Source organism: Podarcis raffonei, chromosome 3 (assembly GCF_027172205.1).
Source record: "Podarcis raffonei isolate rPodRaf1 chromosome 3, rPodRaf1.pri, whole genome shotgun sequence".
NCBI lineage: Eukaryota > Metazoa > Chordata > Lepidosauria > Squamata > Lacertidae > Podarcis > Podarcis raffonei.
Window position 1 is genome coordinate 75,168,780 of NC_070604.1, and position 16,922 is coordinate 75,185,701.

Sequence of the window (16,922 nt, forward strand, 5' to 3'; positions counted from 1 at the left end):
TCAATCCAAGGCCAAGCAGGTTTGCTTTGTCTGTCATGAACTAGACAATGGAAGATAAGAAGCTGGAGACTGGGATGGGATTTGCAGTGCACACTCAAACCTCAGCCTCTTTCAGCATTGTGCATTGATATGATGCAGAGGTGAGCTACCTATGCCTTGTGGGAGATGTGCAGCACCCCTACATCTCCTTTGGTGCAGGCTCCTCAAATTCTCCTTGCCTTGCACATACTGCCTCTGCCATTGTTGAAAAGTGCCACCACTACAGCAAAATATTGCTGAGACAGGAATAGATTCCTGCATGCAGACTGCAGAGGTCAGTGACCTTTCTGAATGCTTTCTGTTCCCCTCCCCCAAAGAGTGGGAAAACGTCAAGTTTGCTGATGACACTGAATTGTTCAAGGTTGTTAAAACAAAGAGATTATCAAGAGCTCTGAAAGGACCCCACCAAACTGAGTGAATGGGCAGTAGAACGCCAAATGCAGTTCAACGTAAACAAGTGTAAAGTGACGCATGCTGGAACAAAAGACCTTAATTTCACCCTTGCACTCATGGGGTATGAACTAGGGGTGATGGACCAGAAGGAAGACCTTGGGGTCATAGTAGATAGCTGGATGAAGATGTCAACCCAGTGAAGATGTCGGCCTCAGTGTGCAGTAGCTGCTAGACTAGAGACTTTCCACCTCTGTGCTTCCCATTTGTAAAATGGGAAACAGAATTAGAAGGGCCTTAGATGTATCTCAACATGAGTATTACTGTGGTGCTCTCCATGCATAGGTTTGTAAACTTCCATCATGTCATTTCTTACTCATATTTTCTCTAAACTAAAAAGTTCCAAGCACTGCAATCTTTATTCATAGGGAATCACTTGTGGTTGTTTTCTGCACCTTTCACAACTCTACAATAATCCTTTTTTAACTGAGGCAACCAGAACTGTACAAACAGTAATACAAATGCGGTTGCATTATGATGTTGACAGTTTTCTTTTCAATTCCTTTCCTAATGATCTCTAGCACAGAATGTGCCCTTTTCACAGTTGCCAACATGGAGCCACCCAGATCTTGTTAGGCTCCAATTTGCATCAGCCAAGCCAGCAAGGACAATTGCCCAACAACAACTGAAGGTTACCATCTTGACTACCCCTGCTATACATGCCCACTTAAAAGTCAACCCAGTTGTTTTCATTGGGGCTTATTTCCACCAGGTAAGTGCTTATAGGTCTGCAGCCTAAACTGCTTATAAAAACTTCCTTTCCTAATACAGTCGTACCTTGGTTTTTGAACAGAATGTGTTCCGGAAGTCCGTTCGACTTCCGAAACCAAAGCACGGTTTCTGATTGGCTGAAGGAGGCTCCTGCAGCCAATCAGAAGCTGTGGAAGCCCTGTCGGACATTTGGCTTCCAAAAATAGTTCGAAAACCAGAACTCTCACTTCTGGGTTTCGATCATTCGGGAGCCAAAACATTTGGGAACTAAGCTGCTTGAGAACCAAGGTACGACTGTACTTTCCTACATATATGTATGCTACTTGTGTGACTTGATATGTAGGCTGCCGTTGAGAACAGCTACTTGATTTATACACTTTTAGTGCTTGCCTTCTCCATATGCCACTGTTAGAATCTGGATTGTGTGAAAGGTTGATCTGTGTTGGCCTGGTTTTGTGGATGGATATATTATTTGGTTCCCAGAAGTGCAAGCTGGATTTCGAAGGGGCAGAGGAACCAGAGACCAAATTGCAAACATGCGCTGGATTATGGAGAAAGCTAGAGAGTTCCAGAAAAACATCTACTTCTGCTACGCAAAAGCATTTGACTGTGTCGACCACAGCAAACTATGGCAAGTTCTTAAAGAAATGAGAGTGCCTGATCACCTCATCTGTCTCCTGAGAAATCTCTATGTGGGACAAGAAGCTACAGTTAGAACTGGATATGGAACAACTGATTGGTTCAAAATTGGGAAAGGAGTACGACAAGGCTGTATATTGTCTCCCTGCTTATTTAACTTATATGCAGAATTCATCATGCGAAAGGCTGGACTGGATAAATCCTGAGCCGGAATTAAGATTGCCGGAAGAAATATCAACAACCTCAGATATGCAGGTGACACAACCTTGATGGCAGAAAGTGAGGAGGAATTAAAGAACCTTTTAATGAGGGTGAAAGAGGATAGCGCAAAATATGGTCTGAAGCTCAACATCAAAAAATCTAAGATCATGGCCACTGGTCCCATCATCTCCTGGCAAATAGAAGGGGAAGAAATGGAGGCAGTGAGAGATTTTACTTTCTTGGGCTCCATGATCACTGCAGATGGTGACAGCAGTCACGAAATTAAAAGACGCCTGCTTCTTGGGAGAAAAGCAATTACAAACCTAGACAGCATCTTAAAAAGCAGAGAAATCCACCTTGCCGACAAAGGTCCGTATAGTTAAAGCTATGGTTTTTCCAGTAGTGATGTATGGAAGTGAGAGCTGGACCATAAGGAGGCTGATCGCTGAAGAATTGATGCTTTTGAATTTGGTGCTGGAGGAGACTCTTGAGAATCCCATGGACTGCAAGAAGATCAAACCTATCCATTCTTAAGGAAATCAGCCCTGAGTGCTCACTGGAAGGACAGATCATGAAGCTGAGGCTCCAGTACTTTGGCCACCTCATGAGAAGAGAAGACTCCCTGGAAAAGACCCTGATGTTAGGAAAGATTGAGGGCACAAGGAGTAGGGGACAACAGAAGACGATATGGTTGGACAGTGTTCTCGAAGCTACCAACATGAACTTGACCAAACTGCAGGAGGCAGTGGAAGACAGGAGTGCCTGACATGCTCTGGTCCATGGGGTCACGAAGAGTCAGACATGACTAAACAACTAAACAACAACAAATATTATTTGGTGGCAGAAAATTGTAAGCACAAGCAATATCTATGCACCATTCTATGAGCAATCTATGAGATGATCCTCATTACTGAATGTCCTCTACTTCTTGAATATCAGATGGTTTCTCCTGGTGCTAAAAGGGGTGCAGACCATGGCAAATGAAGAATAGGGTCCAAGGAAAGTCAGTGGGTGATTTTGCAAATCCGAGGTACCAAAGCATGTGCAGAGTGGCTTTCTGATTTTATTTAGTAACCATAGCTCAAAAAAATTCCACAAATATAGAAGAGGCGCTTGTGGTCACGTGGTGGAAAAAGAAAGGAACGGATCTCTAGCAGTAGCTATCTGAGAAACACACTCAGTGAAAAAAGTTAAAGAAAATGGAAAAAGTAAGGGTTAAAAAATCCTAAAAGAGAAAGAGAAAAGGAGGAGGCAAGCATTGTGGAATGCAAAAATAAAAGGTGAAGGAGAGCAGAGCCAAATGGGAATAACTGGTTTGGGCACATTTTCGAGGCTGATCATGCTGCTTTCTCATTTTTTCTCGGGCTCCCTGTAGGCTGCAACATCTTGAAGAAGCAAGGCAACAAGTAAGCCTGATAACTGCAGCCAGTTGACCCCTTGAGTAATATTTGATGGAAACTGGACATCCTCCCACAACCTGGATGGACCTGTACTTTAGACTTGATCATATTGCAAAATCTGCAGCAATTGCATAACAACCCAGAAATACATGAATAAAGGAGGGTGGGATGAAAAGGAGGGCAGGACGAGGGAGAGACTTGAGACGAGTATAAAAGCTTCATGGGATCGGGAAGGAGATATTTGCTCAGTTTGGTCCACAGCTCAACCTAACTGGAGCTCCTCAGATCACAGAAGGGAAAAATCTGGGGTCAGGTAAGAGACTCCCCCCCCCAAAAAAGAAGCACCTTTGGCCATGCTTTTGCTAACTTTTAAATGACTAAAACAATTACATTATTTCAATCTATATTCTGTTAAAAATGCTGAGGGTTGAGGGTCTTCTTTTTCAACACGAAAGACAAAACTTAAAATTTAACTGGTCCTGCTTTTATTTTTGTTTGTTTTATATGCTTTCTTAAAAAAATGATGGCTTTGATTACTTTTTTGAAATATACTCAGAGTCGCAAAGTGATTTCATGCTCTTTATTCAGCTCATAGTGGTGAGGAGGAATGAATGAATGAAAGTCCCCTCAAAGTATCTGCTTTATATACATTATTTACACAATGGGCTGCACATGATTGGCTAATTCCGGAATTCTACTGTAAGCCAATCAAGTTGTGGATTCACTTCTATCTGGAGCATGATTGGGTGGTTCCTGCCAACCAATCATACTGCTGCATTGTTCTAGGACCAATCAGACTGCTGCATTCTGAATCCTATTGCTCTAGGACCAATCAGACTGCTGCCTTTTGGATCCTATTGTTCTAGGACCAATCAGACTGCTGCAGTTTGGATCCTATTCAACTCAGTACATAACATTTTTGCAAGCTGTCCTAAAAAAAGCAACACCTATAGTAACTCAAGGGACGTGGGTGGCGCTGTGGGTTAAACCACAGAGCCTAGGACTTGCCGATCAGAAGGTCGGTGGTTTGAATCCCTGTGATGGGGTGAGCTCCCATTGCTCGGTCTCTGCTCCTGCCAACCTAGTGGTACAAAAGCACATCAAAGTGCAAGTAGATAAATAGGCACCGCTCCTGTGGGAAGGTAAACGGCGTTTCCGTGTGCTGCTCTGGTTCGCCAGAAGTGGCTTAGTCATGCTGGCCACATGACCCAGAAGCTGTATGCCGGCTCCCTCATCCAGTAAAGTGAGATGAGCCCCGCAACCCCAGAGTCGGTCACGACTGGACCTAATGGTCAGGGGTCCCTTTACCTTTATAGTAACTCAAGTGTGTAAGCCAAAGTCTCTGCCTTCCTTTACAGTCACTCCACTTCCAGAAGAGAAAGAAGAAGAGACCTTTGAAAAATGCCTTACGTTAGACAGAAGTTCATTGACATTCTGGAAAAAGCAATGGAAGATGGTGAAAAGATGACTCGAGAGGAAATGCTATTTACTTATGACGGAGTTGTGTACCCCACAGCTCTTTGCAGCCCAGAGCAGTTCAAAGCTCTTGAATCTTTTGAGGCAAGAAGTGATGATGTGTTTCTAGCAGGATACTGCAAATCCGGTGAGTGCGTGGCCATGTTAACATTGGTTAAAGTCAAAGTGATAGTGGAGACTGGAATGATAGTATGCAAAAAAAAAAAAAAAAGTTCTTGAATAAATGGCAGTATAATACCATAATTTGCAAAGACCTAAAGACAGAAAAAAAATTATGGTTCTCAAGAACAACAACAAACCTCAGTTCTAATCTTCTGAATATTTTTGGCTGCAGAACTTTGATGACAAAGGGATATGCTACAAATGTAGACATGTTAATGTGGGGAGAGAGTTCAAAAGAGACAGGTTGTTTTGATAGGACACTTGTCTTTAGCTGATATAACCACCAAGGGATCCTGATTAGATGTAGGGAGGTCTTCCTCTTCTCCCAGGCAGTTGATGGGATAAGATTTAATGTTAGCATCACTCAGATTAGTTAGTTTTCTGCTGTTGTCTTCTGTCTTGATTTGTTCTTAAATTTGATTTAAGGCCTATTTTAAAACTTTACCGTCAAGGTTGCCTAGAGACTGCTCTGTCTTGGTAGACTAATGAAATAAACAGGAAGGTAAATAAACAGCTAGGTGACACAAGTATATGTGAATAAGTCTTTCTGTTTATATAACACACACACCTTAAGTATGATTGTATGTTAGTGAATATTCTATTGCAGTCTTTAAAGATCTCCTTTTTCCTTTGTTTTCTGGCAAAGTAATTTTGCTTTCTGAGGAGAGAAAACAATTATGATAAAAAAAATTGGGAAAGAATGTCTTCTATCAGAGTTTCTTGAAACTCACTATTCTTCTTGCTCATGAATTAATCAGTTCTCCGATTATTATGCATTTGTTGGCAGTCTGAAAAAAAAAGCATTTCATTCCCAGCTCTGTGTTTTCCTAGGTACCAACTGGGTTGGCCAAATAGTTACAGATTTAGTAGTCACATCTGCAAAGAAACATGAACCGGAGAAACTGAATGAAAAATTGCTACTTGCGGAAATTCCGTATATTGAAATTGGAGATCTTGAAAAGTATCAGGTTAGTACTCTTTGTTTGTAATGAAACCAGGATTGCCCAGACATAACTCCCCCCTCCCATTGTCACATTTGTCACCAATGCCACCATGAGTGCCACTACCCTGGTAGAATAGTTCTTAAAGTTTAATGTGGACCTTCCTAAGGAAGAAGAAGAAGAAGAAGAAGAAGAAGAGTTTGGATTTGATATCCCGCCTTTCACTCCCTTTAAGGAGTCTCAAAGCGGCTAACATTCTCCTTTCCCTTCCTCCCCCACAACAAACACTCTGTGAGGTGAGTGGGGCTGAGAGACTTCAAAGAAGTGTGACTGGCCCAAGGTCACCCAGCAGCTGCATGTGGAGGAGCGGGGAAGCGAACCCAGTTCCCCAGATTACGTGACTCTTAACCACTACACCACACTGGCGAGTCCTGGGCAAAGTTTTCCCTGATCACTTCCATGAAAAGGCCATTGACTCATTGCACTGACACCAGTGCAGCTAAGGACAAATTTGGGGGTGGGGAAAACTTACCCCTCCCGAGAAACTTGTGTTTTTTTAAAAACCCAGATGCCTTTTGAAGGGGCATGGCATTGTGGCCCCCAATGGGAGGCTCCCCCTCCAAAAATGCCCCAGAATAGCACGCAGTTTTGGACATTCTGGGAGTCAAAATGGCAGCCACCATCTAGTGGCTTAGTGGTCGCTGAGGAGAGTTCCATTGCTGCTACTACTTTAGATGTGGCAGCAGGAACAACAACAACAACAAGTTTTAAAAGAAGCTGCCCAAAGGAAGGGGTTCTCTGCAAATTTTCAGCTCAGCTTTAATTTCTATGTTGAAATACTTGGAAGTGTTTTCAAGAGTCATGCACAAAGCTTGGATTGCCCAATCAGTTTTGCTGTTGGCAAATAATAGAACTGATTATATTTTTTTAAGGTGGCTTTTTAAAAAAATGAATCATCTGTTTTCCATTTCATGCCTATTAATTTGGCCTCTGGAAGAGGATGAACGGCTATCCCTCCAGGAGAGTGATGTTTACTCATCTCCGCCCTGATAAGTTTCCAAAATCCGTCTTCAAGAATAAAGCCAAAGTAAGTACTGTTATCTTCAGGACACGGGTGGCGCTGTGGGTTAAACCACAGAGCCTAGGACTTGCCGATCAGAAGGTTGATGGTTCGAATCCTCGCGTCAGAGTGAGCTCCCGTTGCTCGGTCCCTCCTCCTGCCAACCTAGCAGTTCGAAAGCACGTCAAAGTGCAAGTAGATAAATAGGTACCGCTCCGGTGGGAAGGTAAACAGCATTTCGGTACACTGCTCTGGTTCACCAGAAGCGGCATAGTCATGCTGGCCACATGGCCCTGAAGCTGTACGCCGGCTCCCTTGGCTAATAAAGCGAGATGAGCGCCGCAACCCCAGAGTCGGTCACGACTGGACCTAATGGTCAGGGGTCCCTTTACCCTTACCTTTTAAGTACTGTTATCACAAAAATATTTTAAGTGGTACTCGTATGTAGATCAGCCTTGAACCAACACATAACTATAAGCAAACAAGTCAAGTGCTTTTCAAGGTAGATGTTAACTTACAGCTCAAACCTCTAATAAGCTTTCTTTTTTACCAGCAGCCAGGCTTGAAAGACTGGAAGAACTTAGAGGGTGCTTTTCTGACAAACTGGTACAGTAAAGCATGTAGAATAGCACTTGTGGAAAATTTCACTAATAAAATAACATTGGCACAAGGACGAAGTATAAAGACTCTTTTGTAACTGATTGGTATAGCTTTATTATGCATATAGCTCAGATGAAAACAGAGGACTCTCCTCACATTATATAATCTTTTGGTTAACCTGACTTGTTTATTGTTTTCTATACAAATGGTTGTCTAGGATAGGAACTTAACTCTCTTTTTTGCATGTATGCCTAGACTCCATCTTCTGGGTTAGGGAGGGATATTTTACTATATTTGTGTACGATGTCATTATATGTTGTAAGAATCCAATATACAAACAAGCACTTTAAAAAAATTAAACAAAATCAGATATAACAGAGCATCATAGCTACAACTGCATCTACAATCCTGTTACTTGGACCAGCCAGAGCAGAAGAGTGGTGTGGGAGAAAGTTCAAATTCTAATTTTGCTATGCCAGCTCCCAGGCTGGTGCAGGAAATAGATCCAGGCCTGTTGCCATCAACAATGGCCCATCAAAGCTGGTGAAATAAGTCCTGCCAGAACTGCAATGGGCTGGTTTATTGCTTTAATCCTGGTGCCGACATTCTACTCTGTCCCTTGTTCCGCTTAAGTATAATGCAACAATTGTCCCACAGTGAGTGTGAGATCTGAAGGTGTGTTTTCTGGCCGCCTTTTGTGTAGCGTGACTTGATCCAATTTGCACCGCATAGGAAATCCTATAGTAGCAACAGGACATGTTTGTACTTGTAAATCAGTAGCTAAAAGCAGCAGGAAAGAAGGTAGCTTTTACCAGATAAAATGAATGTGGATGACAGCCAGTCCTTGCAGGGGGTGAAAGCTTCTGGTCTAAAGAGGTTAGACAAATTCATGGAAGATGAGACGAGTCATGGCTACTAGTCATGATGGCTGTGAGAGTGTTATGCCTCTGAGCACTAGTTGCTGAGGACCACAAGAATGTTGCACTCATGTCCAGTTTGTGTAAGAACAGGATATGGGACTAGTTGGGCCATACTGGGCCAGTGTCCTTCCTACGTTCTTGTCAATTATGTGCTATGCAGCCCAGTTCTATCAATTTGTATTCAGACATCACAATGACTGCAATGGGGCTCACTCCCAGTGCATTAGATTGCAGTGATAACATGTGGTGTGTTAATTGATTGTCAGGGTACTGTCAGCGGCTCCCGGCTGGTTGCCCAGGGAAGTATAAAGACAAGGAAAAGTTTCTTACCGCCCTTTTTTATTTCAAACATTACAGAGAGAAGCTATAGAACTCAGCCTCTTGGATAATGGCCTTGTCCCGAATGAATCTCCATCCTCCCCGTCTCTCCCACTTCCTCATTCGTCACCATCATCACCTCCTCTGTGGATGCTGCTAAGTGCCCTCTGTCTTTGAGCTCTTTGCTCTCCTACTTTTAAAGCTCGCCAGGTTCTAGGAGATGGTGGGCCTGTAATGCTTTCTAGTGACAACGTGTCTGCCAGCTGCTGCTCTGGTTCTGCCTGCTCCTCATGGCCAATTATTTCCCAACTTTTCCTCTCTTCTGCCTCTGAGCAGTGACCTCCCACAAATCACTGTTTTAAAGCTATACTGTCTTCCTCTTCCTCCTCCCTGGGAGGGTCAGGTTGGGGAGCGGTCTCCACCACTCTCCTCCTCAGTCCAGTCCCTGACATTGATTTATGAGAAATATGGTGCATTGTAGATAGTGCAATTCCATCATCTCATTCTCATGTTTTCGTTTTCTAGATATTGCTGCTCATTCGGAATCCAAAGGATGTCGCTGCATCTTTTTTCCATTTCTCGAACACCTTCGCTCCATATCCCCCTTATGATAAATTTGAAGATTACTTCCGAGCTTTAATGGAAGGACAAAGTAGACATTCCCTTTTCCTATCTATGTCAACTATAATAATGCATATAATATGAACAGCACAATGGTTTGCATCTAACAAAGTTGTTCGTGTGCCATCCTCCAAATCTGTTCTGGGGGATCCCCAACCCTCCCAAGCAGATTTGGGGAGTGTGGGGTATGTAGGAAGAGGAAAGGGAGAGGAAGTCCTTGCACAAATTGGATGACTTTGTTGGATACAACCTATTGATTTTATGTCTTCTCTAAAGTCATCCAATGTTGAATTTGAAGGGATTATATTGTAAAGCCATTTTTTAAAAAAACATTTCATTTCATTCAAGCATCATCTGACAGTGGATAATGATCCTACCTTCATCCGATAAAAAATAGTTAACACCAATCACAATTCCCAAATTGAACATAACAACAAATGACATTTAGTTGAAAATGGAAGCAGATGTTTCCAATCTCCTTGAGAACTGAAGAGTAGTAGGAAGGGGAAACACATGAGTCAAAAGCTCCTGTATGTAACACTAAACTATGGTGTTACATGTACACTTCTTAGGAAGTGTCAGACTTGCTGCTTAGATATCTAGAGATCTGATTTGCATAATAATCTTTATTGTCATTGCATTGACTTGTACAGGAAGTTCAGATTGAATGCCTCCTTGACAAGTCCATCAGCTGGACAGTCCTAATTCCCATGCTCAAAATCCTGATTTACTATACCATCATAAATTTGTTTTTTGAGATTCAGTTAAATGAGAACCATGGAGCACCAACATTACCATATGTTGATTCCAGTGCTTCTCAGACTTTTGATACTATTAAGGCCCAGGGTTTGGGGGTGAGAGTTGACGCAAAGGGAGGCACATTTCACTCCACATCAAAAATACATATTTGTATTTTCATGATCAGTTCACAGAACATTGGGCAGGCATGCTCCTTGCAGCTGAAGGAGATCCTGATTAATATTGCTTTCTAGCAGGAGTGCCGTGTACAGTGGAACCTCGGGTTACATACGCTTCAGGTTACAGACTCCGCTAACCCAGAAATAGTACCTCGGGTTAAGAACTTTGCTTCAGGATGAGAACAGAAATCGTGCTCCGATGGTGCAGCGGCAGCGGGAGGTCCCATCAGTTAAAGTGATGCTTCAGGTTAAGAACAGTTTCAGGTTAAGAACGGACCTTTGGAACGAATTAAGTACTTAACCCGAGGTACCACTGTATATGGGGTATGTGGGGCACAAAGGGCTTCAGCCCCCTTAATATTTTGAGGCTTGGGGCTCACCCCTCCCAGTATCAAGGGGGCCACCATCCCCTGCCTCCCATGGGGCAGGAGGCTTGGAGGATGTTTTTGCCATTCCCACTCCCCCCCCTCCACGATCACATGTGACGTCATGCATGTGTGACTGCCCCCCCAATGTTGTGCCCAGCTTCGCACACCTGCTTCCTAGTGCCAAACTTCCATTTTGCCCAGTTAATCAGGACTTCTGGATAGGGACATACTGGGCAATGGTAGTCCTCAGGTATTCTCTTGACCTTCTGCTGGCTGAGTCACCACTGCTGCTTGCAGGTGGGAGAGGAGAAGGTCAAGGCTGCAGTAAGCTCAGTCTGGTGCAAACATACTGATGAAGGCAATCTTTTGCTTTTGCACCATCTCATCCCACTCCCTTCCAGTAAGCAGCAGCAACTCAGCTGGTGGGAGGTCAGATAAGCACCAGCAACCCCACCACTACTGTCCATGACAGTCAGCCATTGTGAAGGCGACATCCCAGTGTATCCTCTTCTCTCCCTCGTGATGGTGTGTGGAACAATCCTGCATGGCACATTCCCAATTTGAGGGGCATAGAGTAAGTCTAACATTTGTTCCTGTGCTTAGCCATGGTGTTTGCAGAAAATGAAGATTGTTATAAAGATTGTTATACGAATTCTATACTTATTCTTAACAGTAAGAGTGTAAGTTCAACCCTATGCATGCCTAGTATGCCTCATTGGGTTCAATGGGACTTACTACAAGATTATTGTGTATAAATCTTGCTCTCACCATTGCTGTATGATCTGATTTTTGCCAGTGCCCTGGGGTTCCTATATTGAATATCTTTGCGTGTGGAACAAATTCATTGATAAAGAAAATGTCATGCCAATAACATATGAAGAGCTGAAAGAGGTAAGTTTAATCATGTTCAGATATACCTTGTAGTTCAGGCAATTGTTCAGCTAAAAGAGGGTTTCCATATTTCAAAAAGTGAAATATGGCAACCCTAGCAAAGCTGTTGAGCTTTTTTCCCTTTTCTTTTGGCCAAAGCTGTTGAGTTTTTGAGCTATTTTTAAGGAAATTCACCAAAATTACACTTCCTACATGGGTTGCCATATGTTCGAATTTTTCCTAACATTTCCACCCATTTTTGACGGCCTTATTAAAGCCAAAAACTGCATCACAAAATTCAGAGCAATGCAAAAGCAGAAGGACAACTATGTTCCAAGCAGCACACAAGTGTTTGCTTCCATGAGTGAAATAAGCAGAGTCCTCAAATATCTCTTGCACAACCCCATTTCAGGTTGGAAGAGGCCCCTTTGAGCTGAACCTAGTTCAACTGAACTGAGGTTCATACATGCAGAAGATGTTACAGGCAGTGTTTTGATATATAACTGGAGAACTTGGATTTGAGTCGCCACACCAGGCTATAAAGAACCAGAACCCCAGCAGGCACTTCTGTAATACAAAAGCATGAAAATACATGAACTGTATGTATGGGGAAAGGCCATTGTTTAGTGATAAAGTGTCTGCTTTGCTTGTAGACAGCCCCAGGCTCTATCCCCAGAAAGACCATTAGGTGAGCTTAGACAGTATAGATAGTAATGAGCTAAGAATGTAAGATGAGCCCTATGGGATTAGGCCAGTGGCCCATTTAGTCCAGCATTCTGTTCTCACAGTAGCCAAACATGATTGTGGGAAAGCTGCAAGCAGGACCCAAGGACAAAAACACTCTCCCTTCCTGTGATTCCTAGCAAATGGTGGAAGCTAGATGGATGAAGGGTCTGACTTCATAAGAAGATGGCTTTGCATGCCCCTGTAATCAACATAGGTATACTGCAAATGGATGCGAGTGGCGCTGTGGTCTAAACCACTGAGCCTCTTGGGCTTGCTGATCGGAAGGTCGGCGGTTCAAATCCTCGCGACAGGGTGAGCTCTCATTGCTCTGTCCCAGCTCCTGCCAACCTAGCAATTCGAAAGCACACCAGTGCAAGTAGATAAATAGGTACCGCTGCATCAGGAAGGTAAACGGTGTTTCCATGTGCTCTGGCTTTCTTCACAGTGTTCTCTTGTGCCAGAAGCAGTTTAGTCCAGCTGGCCACATGACCCAGAAAGCTGTCTGTGGACAAACGCCAGCTCCCTCAGCCTGAAGGCGAGATGAGCGCCGCAACACCATAGTCTCCTTTGACTGGACTTAACCGTCCAGGGGTCCTTTACTGCAAATAGAAGTAAAGTGTGTTGCATTGTGACTTTCCCTAAGCAAGCTGGATTTATTTGTTGGATGTATGAATTTATATAAGTAAGTTTGATTAACTTACTTCATCAAACATCCCGTCAGAGTATCACACACATTGCTTTTCCTTTTTCCCTTTGCAGAACACAGCTGCAGGAGCCAAAAAAATAGCTGAATTCTTTGAACTGAACCTAAGTGACGAAGACTGTCTTGGTGTTGCAGAAAGGAGCACTTTCAAAGCTATGAAAGGCAATTCCAAATCAACCCATGGAGAATTTGGTGATGTTCTTTTCCGTAAAGGTAAATGCTATAAAGCAACCTATACTCTTCTTCCAGCTTTGGAAAAATCACCCAAGGCTACGAATAAATAGCTTTTATGCATTGCATAAAAAACAAGATTTCAGGGGAAGCACCCCAAAATTCTTCAGGGGATCTGTATTTTATTTAGAATGCAGAAAAAGAGAGTGAAATGTCTTAAAAAAATGATAATTGAAAAAGTAACAAAATGGCAGCACCACGAAGGGTAGGAATTGTGTTACTCATCAATTTTAATGTTTGACATTTTATTATGTTTTTATGTGTGCTGGGGGGCACCCAGAGTGGCTGGGGAGGACCAGCCAGAAGGGCAGGGTAAAAATAATAAAATTACTTATTCACAAAAGTAGTTAATATGCTTTAGTAGTTCCAGTAATGTTTTGGACTTACTAACGCTTACCTGCAACTGCAAATATGTGATTTCTGGACCACAAATGGAAAATCATGGTTGCTTGTTATAATTTTATATTTCCTTGTTTTCAGGTGGTGTAAGTGACTGGAAGACACTTTTCAGTCAAGAAAAGAGTCAGGAAATGGACAGAATATTTAAAGAAAGATTAGCAGGGACCAAGGTGGGATCAATTATAAAATACGATGTCTATTGTAAATAATGAAGACTGAAGAACAGATGTAACTACTAGGAGAGGATTCATAAATGATCCTCTGAATTTCAAGGACAGCAAGAAATCCAGGTTTTTGGAATGAATTCATCAACATTATATCTATATGAAAGGGCAAGAGAAATTATACCAGCTTTTTTGGTGAAAACTTTCAATATATACATGTACTCATCCTATAATTAATCCTAATCAGATCGATGCCAGATTGTTCTTTCAAAGATATAAACTTTGTAAAATGATATATATTATTTGATTAGTCTTTTGTTAGTGTAGAAACACACTTTTTCCGTTTCACTAATTTTTCCTCAGGTAGACTAGCCTGGTTATGCATTTTAGATTATTACACTAAACTGTCAAATAGATGTATTATCCAAAAATGTTTATACTAGGGGTTGTGGCTCTGCTTGTGTTGCTCACCAACCCCACCTACCCACTTGCTAAACTCCCCCCACCTTTTGCCAACCTCCACAAAACTAGATTTTGCCAAACACCCCTCCCCCCCTTAGACCACAGCTGAGGAATCTGGTTCTCACCTTCTGGGCTAGCTTTGTGATGTGGGTGGGGCAATCTGCTTGCCAGTCACATGATGGCATTGCAGTATCACATGATTGACAGGTGAGTTGCCTCTCTCTCACACACACTTGTCAAAATCCCATCATCAGAAGTTGCAAGGGGGATAGCCTGTAAAGCCTGCCCTGCTCTGATCCTGTGAACCTTTTGCATGGGTCACCCTGGAGATCACAACCCCTAATATTCAAAGAACTACTCCAGGATCTTTTGTTTCACTTATTCATTTTATTTAATTAAAAATATTTATATATTGTTTTAGATTTCAAAAAAATCAAAAGCAGTACACAACAGAACATTGCAAAAGAATGGCAAAAGACAGTAGATCTATCTGAAAACAGTAAAACAGTACTGCATATGCAAGCCAATCCATTAGTTCTGTGTGCAGGCAACATTACTGAGCAGGGAATGCCTTTTTTTATTCTAAGCCTACAGTGTCTCTTAAACAATCACATTGTGCTTTTCAGATCATAGTCAGTGGTATGCTCTGCTCTGAGACAGTCCCATAATGACCACAGGAGGCTTTGAACTTCTGAGGTGACCCCGAGTCAGTCTTAGCACAGTCTTGGGTTCTTCCAACACGGCACCAGAGACCGCCTCCATCAGGGAGCTCACTGGGCAGGAGGGTGGGTGATATACCAAAAGCATCTTCAGCCTGTCTCCACGTCACCATGCCAAATGCAAGTCCTTTAGTGTAGCTCCTAGTGTGAGAACCAGTTCTATGAACTATGACAATGCCTTCTCCTGACCCTCTGGCCTGGATTGGTGTTGCCGAGAGCATCCAGGCAGGCAGAGCTGAATCAGGTTAATCCCATCCAGCTCCCACCGCTTTACATTGGACATTGTCCAACTATGAAATGCATAGCTGTCAACGTTTCCCTTTTTTAAAGGGAAATTCCCTTATTCCGAATAGGATTCCTCGCAAGAAAAGGGACAAGTTGACAGCTAGGATGGAATGTCCTACCACAAGATGTGGTGATGGCAAGAATTCAGTTGGCTTTAAAAGGACATCAGACAAGTTAATAGAGAACAAGGCTCTTAGTCACAATGGTTACCAGGATCAACACTGGAATCCCATTTGCTGGCGAACAAGAGCAGAAGAAGGCTGCTGCTGGGCTTCATGGGGGCTTCAGAGGCCATTGTGGGAAACCACATGCCGGACTAGAGAGACAAGAGCTTTCTTATGTTTCATAGGCCCTGGGGCTCCAAACGTCAAAGGGTAAGGTTTGAATTCCAGGAACACCAAGTTAAAGCATTTAAAGCAAAGCTTTCATGTAAGGGTGTGGTCCCAGAAGTTCATACCCTCCTAGTGTGTAAAAGTTTAAGCAAACCTAGTCAGACAAATAGATAGTTCTCTGGCCTCACCCTCACTGGGCAGCTTCCAGCATAATTAAAGCATGCTTTTATGTAAGGGTCTGGTTACAGCTGTTCATATACTCCTAGTATGCCATAGTTTAAGAAAAACCCAGTGAAGGCAATCAGATAGCTCTGAAACCAGCTTGCTTATGGGGTGAAGGTCATCAATTGCCTTATTCCGTGCTACTCTTTGCACTCTCATTGTTTACCCTATTGTAAAATGCTCTCGGGACATATTGTCCCAGTTACCTGTGCTCACAGCAACACTTTGACCTATGTTTCTACTACCCTGTAAGGGGAGAAAATGGGCAGGTATTACTGTTTCCCAGCAATTGCTATTCTGGGTTACAGTATGCTACCTTTCTTACTGGATATAATATACAGTGGTACCTTGGTTCTCGAACTTAATCTATTCTGGGAGTCCATTTGACTCTCAAAACCATTTGAAAACAAGACACAGCTTCCAATTGGCTGCAGGTGCTTCCAGAACATCCGAAAAACATTCGCAAACCAAAACACTTACTTCTGGGTTTGTGGCATACGGGAGCCGATTTGTTCGACAACTAAGCCGTTTGGGAACTAAGGTACCACTGTATAGCCATTCATGACTAGTAGCCATACATGAAAGAAAGTGATCTTTCAAGTAACATGATCACAGGCCACAAAGACCTTAAAGCAGGGGTCGGCAACCTGCAGCCCATGGCCCACAAGCAGCCCACGGGGGTCGTTTAAATGGCCCACGAGCCACCGCCAAACCGAGCTGCCTGCTTGGTGAGTCCCCACGCGCTGCACTAAACTGGCGCAGCGCAGAGCGGGGACTTGCTTCCGTGGCACCGGAAATCGTATCTGCACATGCATAGATGCCAAAAATCACATCTGCGCATTCGCACATGCGCAGACGCAATCCGGCCCACAGAGCAATCTCCGCGGGAGTGAACCAGCCCAGGCAAGGTAAACTTTGCCAACCCCTGCCTTAAATGGTCCTAACCCTTTAACTGGGTCCTTATTTATTTATTTATTAAATTTGTA

The 16,922-nt window shown here is 43.0% G+C and overlaps 1 protein-coding gene across 1 annotated transcript; it reads left to right on the top strand.

The window, feature by feature from the left end:
* Positions 1 to 3,393: 3,393 nt before the first annotated feature.
* Positions 3,394 to 14,209, top strand: LOC128410763 (sulfotransferase 6B1-like). Its single transcript, XM_053382420.1, has 8 exons — positions 3,394 to 3,753; positions 4,799 to 5,043; positions 5,910 to 6,046; positions 7,017 to 7,106; positions 9,443 to 9,569; positions 11,620 to 11,714; positions 13,179 to 13,335; positions 13,834 to 14,209. Exons 2-8 carry the CDS (start codon positions 4,842 to 4,844, stop codon positions 13,959 to 13,961), a joined length of 936 nt encoding a protein of 311 aa, XP_053238395.1. The 5' UTR covers positions 3,394 to 3,753; positions 4,799 to 4,841; the 3' UTR covers positions 13,962 to 14,209.
* Positions 14,210 to 16,922: the final 2,713 nt, after the last annotated feature.

Coding starts and splice junctions, on each gene's coding strand:
- LOC128410763 (XM_053382420.1), top strand. CDS start 4,842: ATGCCTTACGTTAGACAGAAGTTCATTGACATTCTGGAAAAAGCAATG. Junction 5,044..5,909: donor AGCAGGATACTGCAAATCCG/GTGAGTGCGTGG, acceptor GTGTTTTCCTAG/GTACCAACTGGGTTGGCCAA. Junction 11,715..13,178: donor CATATGAAGAGCTGAAAGAG/GTAAGTTTAATC, acceptor TTCCCTTTGCAG/AACACAGCTGCAGGAGCCAA.